The sequence below is a fragment of the Mchenga conophoros genome, linkage group LG9, assembly GCF_057382185.1.
Source record: "Mchenga conophoros isolate Kocher_MC1m ecotype Shallow Benthic linkage group LG9, M_conophoros_male_GT1.1, whole genome shotgun sequence".
Taxonomy (NCBI): Eukaryota; Metazoa; Chordata; class Actinopteri; order Cichliformes; family Cichlidae; genus Mchenga; species Mchenga conophoros.
In genome coordinates, this window is record NC_140534.1 from 11,910,190 (window position 1) to 11,931,704 (window position 21,515).

General features: G+C 42.0%; 1 protein-coding gene across 2 annotated transcripts in view; it reads left to right on the forward strand.

Moving 5' to 3' along the window:
* Positions 1-21,515, forward strand: part of vav3a (vav guanine nucleotide exchange factor 3a) — a 93,902-nt gene that overhangs the window by 23,055 nt on the left and 49,332 nt on the right. For both annotated transcript variants that reach the window (XM_085286482.1, XM_085286483.1), the window contains exons 3-4: positions 19,474-19,532; positions 19,698-19,763. In XM_085286482.1, the coding sequence (XP_085142608.1) occupies positions 19,474-19,532; positions 19,698-19,763 (125 nt within the window). The remainder of the gene's footprint in view (positions 1-19,473; positions 19,533-19,697; positions 19,764-21,515) is intronic.

Below are 21,515 nucleotides of genomic sequence, written 5' to 3' on the forward strand. Positions count from 1 at the left end.
AGGTCCGTTGCTCTAACAGTGGCTTTCTAGCTTTTCTTTCTTTTTTAAATATAATATGATGCAGGTTGTTTTGGGTTATTTCTTTTTTTTGTTCTTTATGTTTTGGATGGGGTGTCTAAAAGAGGTCTGGACCCTTGAAAGCAACTGTCCTTCTTGGAGGACAGCAGGGAGATAGGGGTTATTGATTGCTGTCTTCCTCCTCAGTTGACTGTGATAAATTTAACTGTGGAAATCCACTAAAGCCTGATGCATCTCCTGACCAGCCACCCCCCCATCATTTCTCCCTCTCTGTCTATTTCCTTTGTCCTTCAGCTGTACTGCTGATCACTGTGGTCAGATATCATATGTCTAATGGATCCTCGGGTTGTATCCCTGCACCACAGGGCTGAGCTGCAGGAACAGTGAGTCGCAACTGCTTCGGAGGCACATTTTAAAGGCTACAATTAGGTTATGATCAGAGTAATTGCTGGTCATTATTTTGTTCTCCGCCCCAGATATGGTAGAGATACCTCACGGGTTGTTGCTAACATCTTTCCAGCATGGCGTTGGAGGTTGGTGGTGTCGTAGGTGTCAGTCGATTAAACCTGCAATTAAACTCTCAGCCTCGCGGAGCAGTGAACCCACCTACAACAGACTAATTAGTCTGGCTTTGAAAGTGTAGCCTTCTCTCCCATCATGGTGTAATGACTTTTCTGCTTTGTGACAACACAACAAAAGGTTACAAAGATGTCAGTAACACAGAAAGGAGCTCGGTTTATGGCTGTTTTGTGTGGTTTTTTTAATGCTAAATGAGGCCTTCAGAGAGAGAAGCCAGTCCAAACCTCTGCAAAAGCAATTAATCAGATTTTATTGGCAGGCGGCTCGAGACCACAGCTTTCTCTGGTGGACATTTCAACGTACAGAATGCATGTGCAAGCCTTAACTTTAAAAATCACTGCATTCCAGTTGCATTGTGCATGCTGGCTGACTGGCACATCTACTTTTAATGGAGCTGCAAAATTTATACTCCTTCCACTCTTGGTGTGCTGCAGTGACTTTGTGCATGAAGAGAATCTGTTCTTCATCCTCAATCCATAGATCTGTGTACGTCGCTCGCTGTAATTAGCTCAGAGATGCAAGGGTGTCATCCACAAATATCTGAAACTTCACACAGGTGAATGGCTCAAGGACTCTAACATTTTAACCACGAAGGATGCTATCATATCCTACATCCCTTTGAGTTCAGTAGGTGTTCCAGAGAATTCTCCACAGTCTTGTTACCAGAGAAATGTTGGCCATTCAGTGCTTTTTGTAGACCTTGAGTTCCAGCGTGTGTGAAAAAGCTTCCTTGGTTCACTTGCTGTGCACTTGGGTTTAAAGTCAATCCCAAAACAATTTGACAGAACCTGCTGAAAGCTCTGTGGATAATTCATGGACTCCTGGTGACTGACTGCACGGCAGCTGATTTCACTGGAAACACACTTCTCATAACAACTGGCTTCTTCAAGCATGAGCGCGTGCACTCGTGCAAAAAACAGAAAACCCATCACGCACACACACACACCAACTGCCCGAGCCCAGTTGTGTCTTTCTAAAGACCCCCCCCCCCCCGCAGCTCTGCTTGCCGGCTGCAGTCTCTTTGATTGTTTCAGAGTGTGAAAGAAAAAAACTTGATGATTGTGGACATCTGTTGGAGCTCTCCGTGTGAGCTGAGTTGAAGCCTAGCTTGTGGCAACCATCACCTTACTCTGTGCACACACAAACGGAGCTGAAGAGTAGGCTGTCATGGGAACTCGGGATCTTTTGGTTATGGATGTGTGAGCTGAAGACAACATATGCTTAATTTCTTGCTCTGTCCAATTTCTGCATTGCAAATTTTTCCTTGGATTACATTTTTCATTTAGTCAACTCACAGGTGACAAAACATACACAGATTTCTCCAACAACCCTTTCTTTGCTTTTGGTTATACTCCATCCACTATGATCATATTTGACTTTCTTTTAAATATATCAGGGAGGCAACTGAATGTCTGCAATTAAGCTGATTAAGAGAAGAATGGAAGCACGAGGCTCACTGTAATAGCTTTTGTGGACAATTAGATGAAACCGGGGAAGGCCGGCACTCACATGGCCAGAGTGAGGCAGAAGCTAAGACTCATCACCACGGCTACCAGCGTCCTCAAAGAAAAGCTAAAACTTGCCCTCAAACAATAATTCTGTGACATTTGAAAAGCCTCACTGGCCTTCTAACGTTGAATTAGGGAAAAACTTGCCTGATAGTGTAGGTTGTAGTGTTTGCATACGAGTGTGTGAGAGTGCCTCTATATTTGCGTGCATGCTACAGTGACTCCTCCGAAGACTGATTCATCTCAAGTCTCAGTAAGCAGCAGGAAACAGGAAGAGGAAACGGTCACCACAGAACCCCTCTGGGGTTGTTTCTATATTCAAATTTGCCTTCAGGTGTAAGGGTGCATGTGCACTGCTATCTGTCTGCATGTGCTGCATTTTGACTCATGCCTTTAAAATCCAAACCACCCATGGTGGCCCCATGGTGCCAACCAGCCTGTCGAGGCCTACAGTATATTTTGTGTAAGTGTGCTCTGGTGAGCCAGGCCTAGACAATTGGACTCCTCCCCACCACCCCCACCACCACTCTCCACCTCCTCAGTCTTGTTCTGCCACAGGCTCTATCAAGCCCGCACTCTTCCTGTGACCGGGCTCCGGCCCTGGAAGTGGAAGTGTGTGTGTGAATGTGGGAGAGTTTATGACACAGAGAGGAAAAAGAGTGTGCTCTGACTGGAAAACTGGGTGGAAGGGGAATTTATATTTATATTCTTGCCACTTTTGGTCAGTGGTGTGTGTGTATGTATCTTTGTGTAAAGACATTGTGTTGTATGTCCCTGCCCCATACCAGTTCAAAAGGGAGCCTCCCGTTGAGCATGAAACACATTAACCCTTCAGGTAGTGCTACTGTAAAAAGATTTAAAAGGAGCTCACTACTAAACCGATCCTTCAGTGAAGGTTTTTTTTTACTTATAAAAGCAACACCGTCATTCTAATTCTTTGTGTTTGCATCTCAAATGAGAGTTGTGGCCTTCTTGTCATGTCGATTGACATCAGGAAACAGTAAGAGGCCAACGGCGGTTGTGCTTGCAGCGTTCTTATGGTAAAGGCTTTGTGTGTTAGGCTGCTGTTCGGTATTGAGGTTACCTGGGCGTTTAAACATGGCAGGTATTTTTAGGCCACTGCCGACACCGGGCCAGCCAGAGAGCATGTGAAGCTAAGCCACCGCGGTCAGGAAAGACGACAGAGACTGAAGCGAAGGACTGAAAACCTCCCTCCTCCCCTCTCTGCCCTACATTCTGACAGATTTTCTTCTTACCCCTGCTTCAATATGGACTGTTTCGCTACCTGGAATCACTGACCTACATCGCAGTGTGGCTAAATGCTACAGATGCATTTGAGGGCATTTTTGTTATTTTCTTTTTTCCATTCTTAAGACAATGACGTAAATGTTTGGTTTAACTGTTATTTCGAGCAGTAATGGACTACATTTCATCGGCAGGGATTGCTTCAGTTTTTGACATTAGTTTAGTGTCTTTTCCAACCTTACAAGCAACTTCCATTATCTCTTGTTTTGCGTGAATACCTGTTGGGACCTGGAAATTGTAGCTGGAGATCTGCTCTTAAAATTTGTAGTGGGACGATTGTTGCTTGTACAAACTGGATAATGAGGAGTCTTTTCATCCGGCTGTGAAGGCAACAAAAAACTTGATCTTTCTCAGTTACGTAAAAGTTCATACAATTCATGCAAAATCAAAGATGCTCACATTTTTAAAACAACACATTTTGCTGTTAGATGTCTTAAGCGTGTGGCTCGAGTTCCTGAAGTCTTGTTGCAATACGATTTGTAAGCAACCCCTGGAGACTCAAGAACAGTCAAATTTTGAACAGGACGTCTTATTTTTGCAGTTTGCTAAAAAAAAAGAAGACAAAATCCAGATTTCTTGTAATGTTACTGTTCCATCTCTTTTGATCTCATCACTCCGTAGATACAGTTACATTTGTGCAAACTGCCATATCAGACCTTACTGTACCCACATACAGTAAGGTCTGATAGTGGGTCTCAGGATTTCATTCAGCAGTCGGGGTGATGTCGGCCACTACACTGAGGTCAGTGAGACCCTCCAAACCAGTCATTGTGAATGATGCTTCAGGCAGACGTCTCCAGACTCTTTCACGCCTGTCACATTTCCTCAGTGTGAATCTGCTGCCATCAGTGAAAACAACAAGGTGGTGGATCTCCCAGTTCTGGTGTTCCCCGAAAAATGCCAGTTGAGCCATGCAATGCTGGACTGTAAGCACCGATCGCACTTAAACTTACAGTTTGGTGAAAACAAGCATATGAGTGGCCCTGAAGGTCATTTTGTAGGTTTCCTGGCGGACTTCTCCCATTCCAAATACCAGATATACCAGTTCCACTTCTAAGTTAATGCTTCTATCCAGCTCTCCTCATGTAGTGGGTGATCTGGGTATCTCCACGTATGTGCCATCCTGAAGAAGTTGGACTGTCTGTGCCACATGAATGGGCTGCAGGTGTCATCTTAAGCTACCAGCAGTATCAAGGACATTAGTAACAATACAAAAAAGTACTAGGAGGTATCAGTCAGGAGGGAGAAAGAGAGAGCAGCAGTCCTTGGCCACCATATGCAAATCTGTTTCCTTTTTGGAGCTTGTCTAGTTTTTGCCTCTCAGGTGCACCTGTTGTCAGTTAAATGTGCGTCAAAGGAGTTAAAATTGATTCACAAAGGTTGATATTTCCTAACTGGGTAGATATCCAACTGATCAACTGATTAACTGATCAACTGATTAACTGATCAAGCACACACATCCATACATATGCAATAATACTAAGTGCAATAATCCTTTCTGTCATCGTTGTATTTTTACTCAGTTGTATATAGTATTTGTATTTGTATTCTATTTTTATCTTATCGTATATTTATTTTATTTTATTCTACTGTATATAGTATTTTATTTTATTCTATTCTGTACAGTTGTGTACTGTATTTATTCTTATTGTATTCTAATTTTTGCCTCATAACTTTTGCACTGTCCACTTCCTGCTGTGACAAAACAAATTTCCCACGTGTGGGACTAATAAAGGTTATCTTATCTTATCTTATCCTTGCAGTTTAGCTGACCTGGTGCCATACTGTAAGTTTCATGTGTTAATTGACACGAAACTCCACTTTTTTTCAAGTTTTCTGACACAATAAACTCAGATTTCTCCATACTAGCCGTATTTATACACACTATTCATAGACGAAACACCCAAACTCCACTGTGCTGCTTACAGATGAGCGTTGGAGGTGAATTTATTCAGAACGTGAGTTGCCTGTGGTCAGTGTTCTCTTCCAGATGAGCAGCGATTCACCGAGAATGTTTAGATTCTGCATGTTTATTTCGCTCTCTTCAATCCACTTTCTCCCCGCTGTGCAGCCAGTTTCCCCTGGGCGCCCGCTAGCTTCATCTGAAAGGAGATGAATGAGGGAGATTTTGTTTTCAACAAGGGCAATCCCTCGCTGACACATCTTTAAAAACTTTCACCAAAAACCTGTCAAGAGGTGCCGGAGGCAGCATCTGTCATCTCTGCGTCAGAGCTAACGGCACTGAATCACAGGGACGTTTACGTCCTTCTGATTTCGCCGAGATGCTTTTCTGTAATGTAAAGATTGTGCAGAATCGTTGCAGAGGACTGTGTGCGTGTCAACAAAGCTTTTTCCAGATGCAACTGTGGAGAAGGAAGGGGGGGTTGGGGTCTTTTCCTCTTTGTGTTGCTTCGGAGTGGTGGAGGTGGAGTGGGTGGATGCGCTGTCATTCAAAAGTGGGGGCGATTCTAAATAGCTAATCTCCATCCTCCACGCTCTTTGAATTCTATCCCATCGTAGCAACTGCTCCGAGTTATATAATATCCAAAAAAGAGGCAGTTTTGATGAGCTCACATGGGGAGAAGTTTGCGCAGTAAATGAAATAATGCATGAAGGCAGCCGTGTGATTCATCTTACATGAAAAGCTGCAGTTTGGGTTTCTGGGTGAACGTGGTCAAGATTCTGATGGGGATTATAGTAATATAATATTAATCACTGTGTGGTTATTTGATGAGATTTAATCCATAAATCCATCAAAACAATATCCACGAAACAAGAGAAGCAGCTAAAATTGCTTTTGTTGGACATAAGACAGTTTAAGAAACGATGATTTTGGCTTGACTTTAGCGGCAGACATGCAACAGAGGAGTATTCCTTTTGTTTAAACACAATGAAGCGCCCTCATTTAATTAGGAAACGTGTGTTTACTTCAATTAAAATCCTAATAGGATTCAGTAAATTCAACAACAGCCTCCAAATGGACAGTTTTTCATTAGTTTCTAGGGACATGTCATCATAAAAAGAAGCATGATGGAAGATGGCGTGCGTGATGCATTGCAGATCGTGTCTTCGGGGAGGTGTTAATCAATGGAGTCTGATGTGTGCGATTTCTCAAACGGTGCAGCTGTTTTATGTGCACTCGCTTTCTTAGGTTTGACTGTTTAAGCTTCTACTTGTAACACGGAAGCAGCTCGAAAAATATCCAGTGAGCAGCAGTTCTCTGGGGGAAAATCCCATGTTGTTGCCAGAGGTTAGAGGAGAATGGACAGACTGGAAATGATGGGAAGGGAACAGTAACTTCAACCCAAGATATGCAGATGACCATCTCTGAACGCACACCATGTCAGACTTGAGGCGGATGGGCCAGAGCAGCAGAAGACCACAGCGAGTGTAACTCCTGTCAGCTAAGAACGGGAACACGAGGCTGTGATTGCTGAGTGAGTTCTCAAAGGTTGCCTGGTCTGACGTTTGGAGGGTAGAGTCAGAATTTGGCATAAACAGATTACACCCTACTATCATTTACTTTCCATTTAAATTCTCAGCCTGGCTTTTGTTCTTGCTCTTTTTTGCATTTCTTTATTCATTTCTCATTTTTCTTCTGCTTTTTTCCACTCAAAACTATGTATAAAATTGAATGTTAACTGCAAATATATGATGAGACCCTAAAAATAACCCTCTACAAACAAGTTTATTAGAGTTGATGTACTCATCAGAAAGCTGCTTTTCTGTAGCTGAGTTCCTCTAAGCCTTCGTAATGGACAGATCAGTGATGTATTTTCCTTTATGGCGTTTAATTATTCAAGCAAAAGTAAAACACCATAACAAGATTGCACACAGCTGCATGACTAATGCGCAGAATCTGCACAGGCTGATTGAAACAGTGCCTTTTTAAGCACTCGTGATTATGATGGTAACTCCTCGGGGTATGCTAAATGATGCTAACCCACTTATGCCATATAGATCTGACAAGCTGGCTATTTGCGGCCAGCGCGTTAGCAACACAGATCCAGAAGTGCCGACACGTTTGTTGCATTATAGAGGATACGAATGTATTTGGTTATTCAGTCTGGCCTTTTTTTGGCTGCAGTTTCAGAGTCAGTTTACGATTTCATCAGTTGGTTTGATGTGTCATGTTATGTACATCAAGAAGAGCTTCCACATTACCATAACTTACATCAGAATTAACTCGGGCTGCTTTCGCAGCTCTACTTTTTCATCTGCACAGGTCTGTCGAACTCATTTTAGTCTGTGAACCACATATAGTTTTGATAACAAATGTGGGCTGAACCAATAATGCGATTACATAACTTCCCTTCTTTGCATACAGAAAAATTACCAATCATATTTTCACAACAATTTTCAAAACATTTGGTGTAGGACAGTGGTGTCCAAATCCAGGCCTCAAAGGCTGCTGTCCTGCAAGTTTTAGATGTGTCCTTGATCCATCACAGCTGATTTAAATGGCTAAATTACCTCCTCAACATGTCTTGAAGTTCTCCAGAGGCCTGGTGATGAACTTATCATTTGATTCAGGTGTGTAGACTCAGGGTGAGACCTGAGGTTTGCCAAGCCTGGCCGAGGAGGCAGCATCGGCCCGCCAAAGGCTCCAATCTGGCCCCTTGGAAGGTTTTGGAGAATGTGAAGGAGGAAATAAACGGCCATTCATATCACACCTAAATAAAAAAGTAATGGATCAACAATTAAATAACAGAACTATCTAGTCTAGTGATTTATGATTTTTACACTGGGTTTTCAGTGCAATGAGCTGTAATTTTACACATGTATTTTTTACAATTTAAGCCCAAAGCAGCATTTCTTTATTATGTGGAAAAACTATAGCACGCCTTAAATGTGTAGTAAAACGTCTTTACACTCTCAGAAAGGGAAGTTTCACTTTACAGGCCTCCTTCATTGCACAGTTTAATTTGACAATCCTGGATGAGATGATTAGCTTTAATCCAGCTTGTTGAATCTTGTATACACTACCCTTGATAATAAGATGACCAATAAAAGGTGGTATATTAATATACGCTTCTGGCCTGACATGAGGAAAGTCTGCATTTACTTTGCTTTTATTGTCTGGAGCCAATATGAAAGGCGTTATTACTTTATACCACCGAGATTTGGATTTATGGTAACATTTCATTGAGGATTTAGCTCATGCCGCTCGACAGTCGACAGTATAATCCGGCGATGACGAAAAGAGGTCGTAAAATACCTGACATGTAAACTAGCACGATGAATAGCTCTGCGAAGTGCAACAAGATTGATAACCCTGATTCAGTCTTTGTTTACCTACATTCAGAGCGGCTGTAAATCAAGAAAAAAGCAGAGCGAAGGATGTGTCTTCTGAAGCTCCCGGCTCTATGTTTCTTCTCTGAACTGGGCGACAGTTTCCTCTTCTGAGTGGCTCCTAAGACTCGGCTCTCTGGTGCACCACAGATCTGTCGACTTTTCTGACCTTCCAGCTCTTAATTACATTCTCCTGGTGTCCCCGGTGGATTCAGCCCCCAATTAAACGACTGAAGTAAAAGCGAATAAAAGTTTGAGTTTTAAATTCAAGTCAATTTGGCCAATGCTGTTAAAAAACAACCCAGCTATTTTATATAAAGCGGTTTACATGTTTCTTTGTTAGTCTGCCAGCTGTGGAGAATCTTTAGCGAGTAACGATCGTTGCTGTTGTCATTCATCAGCGCTCCCGTCGTGCTACTGCAGTTTGTCAGCCTACATAAAAGCAGCAGACATTCGAGGACGTGTTTGTGTCCCAGTCCTGACCCAAACAGATCTCAAACTTGTTTTCTAATTAATTTGCCTGTGATTCCATTTTCACAGCACTCACTCACATCCCCCGTTTGGGTTCATAATATCCTGTGGGGTGAGACGGGGCAGACTAAAACTGAGGCGTATGCTGAAGCTCTTTGAAGGACGCTGCAGGATCAAAGGCTCTCAAAAAAAAAAAATTGCCGAGGAATGTCCATATGGATTTTCACTGACCGCCTTAGGACGTCGTTTTCAGCACAGACATCCCACTCGAGCTTGCTCTTACACTTTGTTAAGGTTTCTGGCAGTCTTTCAAGTCTCTGCTCGCCAAATGATCCCAACTAGGAGCTGAAATGTGCAGCCTTTAAACACTGTCCTTGTAGCTTCACTTAAAGAAAAGCACTACTAAAACCAGTTTGTATTTTCCCCTCAAAGAGGCTTTGGGGAGATTGTTTTCCCCTCGTTTGCTTCATTTCATCCCCAGTTAACTGCGAGATAGTATTTCAGCAGCGAGGGACTGATATTGTCATGTCAACGTGATGAAACAATGGAGATTGTGCTGCAGATTGGCTCAGGAGTGGGTGGAAGAGATGAGGTTATGTCTTTAGCACGGCTGCTGCAATGAAGTCAATGATAATACCAGCAGTGAACACAATAGCAAGAAGCTCTGGCTTGTGTCGTACTAACTTCGAGTGGGGGGTCCTCCATGAAGGATTCATCTCTGTATGTAGGATCTTAGCCTGCAAGGACTGCTGAGAATCTTTTGTGTAAACATTTTTGTTGAGCATAAAAGTGGATTAAAAAAATAGAGTGGAAATGTAGCCATAAAATATCAAAATGTACCACAGTTTCGCTGCTCAAGGACAGCAAGGACAACCTTAAGACCTCGACACAGTTGACCTGTAAAATCTGCACGAATTATCTGAATGTTAAAAGCATTTTTTAGACTCGCTTGTTCTTTTTTGGCCTTTTTCAACTTCATTCAATCCGGTTGTTCAGTGATGACGCGACGAATCCTACTTCCGGGTCTAAAGTAGTCTGCGTTTAATATGGCTTTTGTGTTGTTAACATGTTTAATGCTATGTATTTTCTTCTATTTGATCTCAAAAAGCTCCTAAAACAGTCAGTGATCCCTGTTGACCTCCCTCGGCTTTTATCACCGCTAATCATTTATTTAAGCTCAGTTTTTAAAACCTTAGGATGTAACTACAGCCCAGCCCATGCAGCAGTATATGAATGACTAACTTTGTATTGTAGATGAATTATCTCAGTTGTTCTCCTGGCTGAAGTTTGGTCCTTTTACAGCATCCTGCCATGTGATTACATTTGTTTCTGACCACCGAGAAAACTCACGTTAACTTTTATCGAGTGGAAAAAAAGTTAGCTTGTTTATATTATGCTAACATAGCTGTGTCGCTAGCGGTCACGTAGCACATCATTATATACCAGCTAGCCAAACTTCAGTAACCCTACAAACGTTACTGCTGTTTAGTTTTCTGTCTTCATTTATGCTGGAAGTGATAAGAAAGCTGTATGTTTTAATTAGTTTCCAAAACCCCGCAGTCAGGACATGCTATATTGTATTTAGATAGAAGCTAGCGAGCTAACTCCCTGCTAACTTCTAACTCCGTTAAATGTCATAAATTCCGTTTTCATGGATGCCTGGATGTTAAACTCAATTGTTACACCTGGTAGAGCAGAACGCTGATCATTTTATTAAAGATGAAAGACTTTAGACAGTTTTTCAACTCTCAGTAATGCCACAGTGATCGTTTGATATATGGACCTGCAGCGGAGTTTAGACCCAGACACGGCTAGTGACGTCAGACTGAACAACCGGATAGACACAATGAAGAGAGGACAGGAAAGCAGGGGCAAAGACAGAAGACACGCGGCGAAGGACGCAGGTTGGACTCGAACCCGGCCTGGCTGCTCTCAGCCCTTTGGCATGTGATCACCCGCTCAACGCATTGAGCTAAGCTGGCGCCCAGGTTTGCTGCTTTTTAATGCAGCTGTTCACACTTTTTTTTTTTTACTTTTTTTTTACTTTTTGGTGCTTTTTCCGAACATCCAATCTGACCAATCAAATGCTGCATTTGGCAATAAGTTTGCTGTGTCTCAAAACACAGAGCAGTACTGAATATCTAATGATGTGGAAATAGTAAAATAAAACTATTTTACCTCAGGCGCACAGCTAGACGCCGCTCCTGGTCAATCAGATCTCTGAAATGATTCCTCTGCCCGCGCAGATGTGGTCCCAGCTCTGCCAGCAAGAACTCAAGCTGCCCCGCTGACATCCTGAAATATGTATGAAAGTTTTCAGTTTTTTGTGGTCAGTTTGTAGTCAGGTTTGTATTCACCGAACACCTTTGAACAGGCTTTGGATGCATGCAGGTAAAGTGTCTTTAGAGCTAAAGGGAAACGGGATGTGAACATATCTGACAAACATTTAGCTTTTTGTTAGCTTTTAAAATAATTTGCACGAATAAACAATGACAGATGCAAAGATTTCTGCTTGCTCTACTAGAAGCCTGAAAAAACTGGTGCTTGCTCTCAAGACATCAGACTGGATAAAATGCTAAAGACTGTCCAAAGAAACGACATTGAACTAGCATTCATATACAGAGATGTGAATCGTTAACAAGATGAAAGACATGAGCAATATTGGCAATATTGATTCTAAATGAGCAAAAACCTTTATTAGTTATATTTATGTACAAAAACATAAAATTTATGACAGAGCCCAGGTTTTAGATGTGCACAGGGGTTTCACTGCATGGCAGGTATTCCCTAAAGAAGAAAGCCAAGGTGTTTCAGTCTTCCACCACGTCATGTTCACTTATGAGGTCTTCCTTGATTTCACGGCGCTCTCTATGTGCATGTATGTGCTGGCGCGTCTGCTTACTGCTGGCCAGTTGTGAGCAGCCTGCTGATTCAGGCACTGTGAAGCTCAGCTGGAGTTAAATAATCTGCCAGAAAAGTGAGGATTTGGCAGATCAGATGTGTGTATTTGGGAACATCACTTGTTTTGTGTTTTTTCACGTTGTGTGAAAACCATGCAAATGTGTGATCACATGTGAAAAACGCTCCCCCACTGATGTGAATGTCAACCATTCAGAGAGGCTGAAGACAAGCATGTGTGTGAGTGAAGGATCTGCTTGTGAGGCTGGGACTACATGTGTGAGCGACTGTGTGTGTGTGTCCTGAGGGGCTGCGGTCCGTGGAGGTTGATGTGATTTACCTGGACAGTGAGGATGACCTTACTTCTAACCTTACTCTGCTGAGAGAAAGAAATGAAGGCAAAACTCAGACGCTTGTTGTTTGTTGTGAATATTTGCTCTAGGATTACACAGAGACTGATGAGCTCAAATTAAGACATGGAGTGAAGCTGCGATGTTAAATTAGCTGTCAGCTATCACACTAATTTCATGCTGGAATACAAGTTCTTGAGCATCAAACAGCCCTCAAACTTACAGATAATTAGTTAATTAGTTATTAATAGCACTTTCAAAATCTTGTTTTGGTAAGGAAAATCCCTGCTTGTTTCCAGTTATCAGCACATCTGTTATTAATTGGAATAGATAGAAACCAAAGCTGTTTTTACTTGGCTAGGCTGTGGGACATTTTCACGATAGATGGAAATAACTAATATGCGAGCATAGGGAGAAACGAGAGAGAAATGCAAGCAAGCTGGTTTAAAAGCTACCACATAGGTACATTACACACACGCACAGAGATACACGCTAAGTGCTAAGTAACTTGATCGACCTCTGTCAGTCAAAGTGGCCATGTCCTCGAGTCCAGTATGAAGGTGGATGAGATAAAAAAAAGCTCTGTTGAGTTGAGCCTAGTCTATAGTGCTCCTCTTGGAAAAACAAATGTGTTTGGCACAATAAAACACCGGGAGAGGTTTAGTAAAGATAAAAAGATTTTTAAAAAGTTACTTTATACCTATTCTGTAAATGTGTTTTGTGATCATCAATGGTATAAAATGTGGATGTAGCATCTGAAGGCCACCAGGTGGCGATAGCTGTGTTTGCAAAAACACTTCCAGTCCTGTGGACGTCAGTGAGAAAACCGCTTCCTGTCTCGACCTAATGAGTTTATGGGCTCAGTCACTCATGTCGGGTCACACTGAGTAACGTCCATGCTGTGTTTCAAATTGGAAGATGATCTAATAATGTGCTAACGGCTAACAACTTGTCAACCACAAGTGTTTTAATAGTGAGCTCGCTGTTTCACGCCCCCTTCTGGCCACACCCACTGCTCATCAAAATAGCACCTTAGAAACCTGTTAGTGACATCACGGCAGCTATGTCCATGTTTTTAATGTTATGAAGTCAGGAGTGTGCGGGGACTGACTCGCTTTTGGAGCCAGTCTCTAGTGACCACTGTCAAACCTGCAATTATTTAAGAGATCTGATTTTTTGAACTTTTGAGCTAAACTGGTTCCCTGGTTCATTTTTAAGTCCTTGAGTCTGACACTTGATTAAACCTGAAAGTCCCTGCGGTTTGACTCAGAAGCCGTCTCAAAGAGCTGAAGAGGAGGAACTCTGCAGTCTCTGAGGTTTCTGAGACTGCCTCTTGTTGTCATTTAAAAGAAGTTGTTTTTGCCATAGAAATAATGGAAAGCAGTGTTAGCTTGATGCAGAGAATGGCTGTCTAAATGACGCAGGCAGCAAAACACAGGGAAATGGCCGACGTGTGCTGCATTCCAATCAGCTATACATCTGTATATCCAAACACACTAATGATGTATTATGGGCCTTAATGAGCCGTGGCACTGATTGTCAAACACGCTCTCGCTCTCTCTTTCTGTGCCAATCAGGTTTTTATTCTCCCCTTTATATCTGGATTAGATTTTATGCACCAGCTGCATCCGTCAACTGGATGTACTCCCAAACAAGCATACACCCACATCCACGTGTGTGTGTGTGTGTGTGTAGACACAAATAACAATAATAAATCTCACGCCCAACAGCACAGTCACAAAACACAAGAAGCAAACTGAGATCAATTAGTCTAAGTAACACGTGTACTCCACCCCCCATGTCTCACTTACACCTACACCCGATATAAACCAGAGTGCATCGTGTTCACTCTCTCTGTGGTGCCGTTTGATGGCTTTTTCTTCTACATTGTTCCACTTTAACAGTAAATGTTTGATGGGAAAAGCAGTTGAACTGGAAGAGCTTTTTGGTTTTTCTTGCTGAAAATACAAACAAGATTTTTTTTTGGACGTACTGAAAGCTTCTTGCTTTCATTAAAGTTTCATCAAGCGCGGCCTCCGACAGAGGCAGTCGAGAAAAAGCAAACAAAGCGACCGATTGATATGAAAAAAAGACATTTGTGGATGAGACTAACAGAACTTTATAATATTGTTTTGCATGTTTTAGCAGAGCTAGTTAGTTTTTTTTGTTTGGGCCAAAAGATAAATCGGAGCTTTAAGTTTCTCCTCTGCTGCAGCGACTCACACACAGAACATCCTTCACTTTAACACCCTCAAACTCATCCTCTTAGACACAGTCTTTGTGCAGAGAGCAAACCCAAGCTGTTCCAAACACAGGCGGCTTCAAGACAGCGAGCGTCGCAATCGTTGAAATAACTGCTACAGCAGCGAGAGAAGAATGCAGCCGACGCCAACACGCTGCAAGATGCTTTCACACCTGTTTGTTTGGTGTGGTTTAAACTGGCCCCTCAAGTGTTACACCTCTGGTTTGTTTTACACAAGAAAAATCTTAAATGTGGAGTTTGCCAGACAGCTGATCGTGTAGATGGAAGTCTATATGCAAAGCATGTAATATGATGAGCTTCATGTGTTCCACAGTGGTGCCTATTTTTAGCTGGCAATCGGTGATTTAGAAATAAAGAAAAGGAGAAACAGAAAGGAGGAGTAAAAGCAGAGAGCAGGAAACTGGGACAGCGTGCTGGGCTGTGTGTGAAACCAATAAAGCTGTTGACATGTTATACGTTCACAATGCATCAACCATTTGCTTGATCTGCTCTCCGCCACGAGAGGAAGGAAAGGATGAGCGAGGATAAACAAAGAAGAGGCCGTCGATGGAGATCAGAAATAGGCTCCGATTGATCTCCAGGACAGATATATGGGTTACTATTGATCTTCCTCTAAATAGAGCAAACATGGCACTCGTGTCATTACAATCCAACCAGTGGCGTCGCTGTGTGACAGTGATCCAATTTTAAGATTAAATATTAATGCACAAGTCATATCTATCTATCTATCTATCTATCTATCTATCTATCTATCTATCTATCTATCTATCTATCTATCTATCTATCTATCTATCTATCTACATACATACATACATACATACATACATACATTAGGGCTGCCACGATTACGTCGACTATCAAAATCGTCGACGACTGATTTAATAGTCGACGCGTCGTTTGAAGCTTTGTAAGATCCCAAAAGACGCAGGAATAAGTAGCAGGATTTAAGAGTGTAATAACGGACTGAAACAGAAGATGGCAGCACTGCATGTACAAGGATGCCAGCTGCCGTTAAACCCCGAAGAAGAAGAAGAAGAAGAAGAAGCAGCTGTGTCCCAGAATTCATAGCGCGGCCCAGCTTAGTTTCCAACAATGGCGGCAGCTAGTTAGTTTTAATATTACTCTTATTATTCTTTCTGGGTCACAAAATAAACGTTTAACATATTTTCAGCCGAGAATGTAGCTGTGTAAACCTCAAATATCGGCTCAGTTTATCAGGACACCACATATTTTCAAAAGCGCTCCGACGTTTTCGGAGACGTCTGTTACCCACTAGCTCGATAGCTAGCCGGGGGCTAGGTCACTAGCACGGTGAGAACACCAGACTCCAGGCAAATTGTTTTCAAACCCACCGCCGTCTTTCGCTACTCAGGTTAAATATATATGAGTCACTTAGATAAATTAAAAATGTTGTTGTTTGGCTTTTTTTTTTTTAGTATTTTATTTGTTCCTGAGTAAATCGGTTTGTCTGAGATTAAAGTTATAGTTTTTACACAGCTGAATAAACGTCAAGCAGACAGCTGATTATCAGAAGTGTGAGATGCTGGAGAATATACTCCGTTGTCCTGTTATATTTTAGATAGCAAGGAGTTTATTAAACTTCACCGAAACAATCTGCAAATTTCATTAAAATTGAATAAACTATCATCTTGTCTTTATTTTTAGTTAGCACCTTAAAAGCTTAAAGCTGTAAGCTAATGATAGTTATATAAGAGCAGATGCTGCATGGTGCAATAAGCTGTAGTTTTACGTCCAGTGGATGATGATCTGATTAGTCGACTAATTGCATAAATAATCGGTGACTAGTCGACTATCAAAATAATCGTTTGTGGCAGCCCTAACATACATACATACATACATACATACATACATACATACATGTGTGATTTCTGTGTCAGCCCACCCATGCAGGCTCTGTGTGCTTGTCTTCCATTCTTGTGGGCAGACACATCCTTCATCCTGCTTTAATTGGCCTGATGTGAATCACTTAATCCAGGGGTGCAGCCACAGTCAGACAGGGCAGGCTTATTAGCCTCCATCAAAGGACCTGTGAGCCTTCATCATCTGCTGCTGCAGTACAGTACGTGTCTGCTGCTGAGCCCGTGACCTCTGGACACCAAATCTAACGCTTGATCTTCTGTGTGTGTGTGTTTTTAACTTTGAGTTCTTACAGTAGATGCTGCTTTCACGTAGGATTTCGATGTGTGTTACAGTCTTACATAACATCTTTACTTTGCTGACCAATTAAGTTTTGCACCAAAATCATGCCGTCTTGTAAAAAGTCCCATTTCATTTATGGACATTTTCCTGACATTTCTATTATTAGCGGCGCGACTGCAGATGGATGTAATGCTGGCGAGCCTTCCAAAAGTCTTGTGCAGATGGTCAGTTTAGTTGCGTGTGACTCATGTAGTCAGCAGAGCCAAAACAGCACAGCGCTTCGCAGAACTCGTCCCCTAAAATCGCCTGCCAGCTACAGCTGGAGGGCCTCCAGAAGCTCGCGGCCGAGTCGCAGCATTTGAACATGTTGTACCTGCCAACACGCTCTCCGGATGTCAAGCCCTTCATTCATTATTAGAGAGAAAGAGAGAGCGCTACATCAGCTTTGTCTAATAACTGTACGCATGTCGCCAGCTCTTTATTATCTCATTCGCGGCTCTGTTTAGATCGCAATACCAACATGCATGCCCATTTCTGTATTCATAAAACAAGCAAGAGCACTGTCTAGACTGCATTAAAGCATTAGTGCTGTCTAAAGTCTGAATCCTTATTATCATCCTTCTTTGCTTGATAAAGGGCTAATTATTGTCTAACCTTCATGTACCTGCTTCAGGACTTGCGTCTTCTGTGTGACAACTCTACATCCAGTGTGTGTGTGTGTTTGGATTTTGCCACTAAATTAGTTTTATTAGTGTTCTACCTGTCCAAACCAAATAAAAGAGCGTCTGACAAAAACATGTGTCAGTGCCCTCAGAGCAGTGATCTTAAATAGCTGCGCGGTGCTTGACATACTCTTTTTGTGTTTTGCCTGGATTTTGTCTGTCAAGCTGTCATAGCTTATTTGTGAAGGTTGAGGTGGCTTGCAGGTGTACTTGTAAACAACAACAATAGCACATTCTACACGCATGTTTAGGGTGTGAGCGATTTAGAAGCACCAAGTAGCCCAACAAGCCATTTAATCCCCCCTGACACACACATAAAGACCCCAGTCCTTCACTGGGCAGCTACTTCAGTACTGCTGGTTTGATTTGAAATGCCTCCTTTGCATCCTCCCACTCTTTATTTTGCGCATTCTCAATGTGTTGCTGCTCGTGACGCATCAGGATTTCACAAGATTTCCATCATCACGTGAAAATGATAAGCAGCAGACGACTCATCTATCAGACATCCTTTCCAGCTGATACTGGTATTAAAAACAACCCACAGTTCTGCACATATGTCACACTCTCTGTCTGTCCTCTCTGTGTGCCTCTTAGAGGTGGGCCGATCGATCCAGATATCGATAGTATTGATACTGACGCTGGTATCGGTCTCAGATCGATACTAGCGTGATGAGATGGATTCATTGTTTCTGTCCTCCAAGTTCACTCTGTAGCCTGCTGATTTATGTTAAACTAATTTTTGGGAAATCAAAAAATATACCTCAAACATGCACTATGAAAAATGTGTTGACTGTCACATTTATTTTATTTATAGCCTATAGCACATTTAAACAACAGAAGTTGAGCCAAAGTGCCGTAGAGACGCCCACATTTATATTCCAGGTCCCCAAAACCCCAGACACGAAAAGCTGATGTAGCTGAAAGATGTGTTTTTTTGTGTAAAGTAATTGTGGAAAAAAAATCACAGTGATTCAGTGTCCATTAAAATTAGATCAAATTTTGAAAATCAGTGATGATTCATCACATAAGTCATACCACACTGCTCTACCCTACATGAACTGCCTTGATAGAGTAAAAGTACCGGTATTGTATCGGCAGTACTGGCCCTATGTTTACTTGGTATCGGACTGATACCGAAATCTGCAGTATCGCGCAGCACTAGTGCCTCTGTTTTCAGGAGGGGGGAAGGGAGCCGTGTGATCAGTATTGATCTCAGAAAGCTCCCAGGCAAATTTATCTGTATTATATCTGTGATGTGTTAGCATGAGTGCAGGCTTGGCCTCAAAAAGGAGGTTTGTGGGCCGTTTGGCAGGTTTCAAAAACGGAGAATAAACAGAGTTCCCCTGTTGAGTTTTGACTCACATAACATATCTACATTCAGCCAGCTGAGTTCTGTGGTAATTAGTCAATCTGGTCTCACACACACACACACACACACACACACACACACACACACACACACACACACACAGGTAGAGATGTTTAAACACACTGGAAGCAGCTTTAAATGACATATCACACTAACAGCCTCAGCTGACACACAGTTTACATCACACCTACTGACAGTAGGTCATGTGACACTGCTTTGTTGTTGGTGTACTGCTGCAGCTGTTGACTGGGAGCCAAAGCAATATTTTTTTGTGTGTATTACACTTCTCTTCTCTCTTTCTGTTCCTTGTTTCTTTTCTATTTGATTTAAATATAAAGTGAGTATTTTAGGAGGCAACGCAGTACAAAAATAATTCCACATGAAGATGTAAAAACAACACAGCATATGAACGTGTTCCTGTAAAATATGCCCCAGTTTGTTTGTTGAGCAACACAGAAGTGTTTGAAAATGCTGCCCTCGTGTGTCTGTTATCAGAAATGCACCTTTGTGATGTCCTGAAACGTGTTTTATGTTTCAGGTTATGGACACACTTTCTAAACTCTCCCACACTGTGATTGTACAACAGACTGGAATCAGGTATGTGGAAGTGAAATGTTTTAATACAAAACAATGCATTTCTTTCATTGCATCTTGTGATCTTAGTAGTGAACAATAAAATCTAATGTAATGGATGCATTATACTGCCACTGGAAGCTTGTGAGGTATTTTAATCCTAAAACACGGACTGCTTTCTCCTGTCAGGCCCTTTCCAACAGAGGACAGTGTTGAAGATGAGGACATCTACAACCACCTGGAGGACCTCATAGAGTATGCTCTCCACCCTTTTGTTTCCAGCCATATCCTTAAGAACATTTTAAGATGGATTTCTAATACACATGTTACATTTTAAAAAGTCAGCAACCTTGTGAGTCTTTATGTGCACATGTGTGTGTCATTATGGCACGCTGAGTAAATGTAAAATGAGCATACTCCAACAAAAAGGGGTTTCTGAGCTCTTTTGCAGATGTTTACACGTCTTTCCGGATGTGTGCAGACAGCTTTTGTCAGCATAGCTGCACAAGATGCAGTCATTAAACCTTTCACATGTCAAGATGCAGTCTGGGGTCTGACAGCTCACCGCTGTGATCCCATTGCACCGCAGTCTCTCTACTTTAGTGTTCGGCTTCCTCTTAAAACTCTCCACGCCTGTGAGGATAAAGCTGCCATTTGTTCCCTGGGTGTTGTCTGGAAGGCAGCCATTTTCAGCATCAACTCGCCCCGCTCTTTTCCTTAGTTAGCTACAAGTGGGGTGTGTGGGACTGTGAATTAATCATTTGTTGTTCAAGCCCTGCTCTGCAGACACCTGTTAGCTTAGCAGATTTAAATGACAGATTTTTCTGTCTAAAAATACCCTTTAAAGTTCATAGAGAGGGTGTTAGCTATACTGCGTGCAACCAATGTAGGTCGGTCGGTGTTCGATACCAACTAAAACCAACCTTTTTTTCACCTTTGGAAATAAAGCAGGGACAAAATAATAACATGACATAATCCTCCTCCGTTGCAGACAGAATGTCTGGCACAGTCCCATTCACAGGCCTTCCTCTAAATGCAGCTGTAGGACTATTGACTCTGGCCTATCTGATATGGATTTTTGAATGCATTTTTGTTTAGACTGAATGCGTCAGATGCCAATTCATGGACAGATTTTTTGTCCCTTCTCTGTTTTTCCAGTTCATAGCTCATAACACTGCAGTTTCCTGTCTGTTTCTGATCAGAAATACTGGCACTTGCATGGTAATTGAAGTCAGCAGAGAGCCATAATCCTACAGCAGAAATGCTGTTGGAAACCTTTACAGTGACACAGTGGTTTGGCCCGTGTTTAACGCTGACAGCTCCTACAGAAGGAAGCGGCACACTAAGAGTAGTGACAGCAAAACAGTGGCTTGATAGCAGCCAGCACGGGAGGTTTGATGTGTCAGCCTGGATCTCACTGAACTGAGCCACATTCTCCCATCTGCTCAGCGTTTAGCAGCCATATAACGGACACAACAGAAACACGCGCACGCCGTTCCACACAACAAGAGGTTTCATTTCATTTGGGTTTTTTTAGCCAAGCATACAATGTTGTTGCCCATCTAGAACCAAAATAAAGCTTTATATGTGCAAAGCATTTAGGATTAAGAGCAAATTCTTCTCTCTCATCACTGGAGATTTCATCTGTTCTAATCTGTTTTAATGTGCAAGGCTAACAAAGTGTTTAAATTCACTGCACTAATTTTTGAAGAGATAGTATAAGTTAAAAGTAATAGTTAAGGACATTATTTCTCTGTATTCTAGATATCTAGTAATGCCCACTAAAACACTAAAATTGAAATAGACTAGCTTGGCTATTAGCTATGAAGCTTTATGCTAGGCTGTTAGCTATGAGGCCTTATGCTAGGCTGTTAGCTATGAGGCCTTATGCTAGGCTGTTAGCTATCAGTCTTTGTACTAGACTATTAACCAAACCTAGCATGAAAAAAATAGTTGTTTTTTTTTACTACTACTTACTACTGTTTCTTAACAAAAGTAACAAAATCC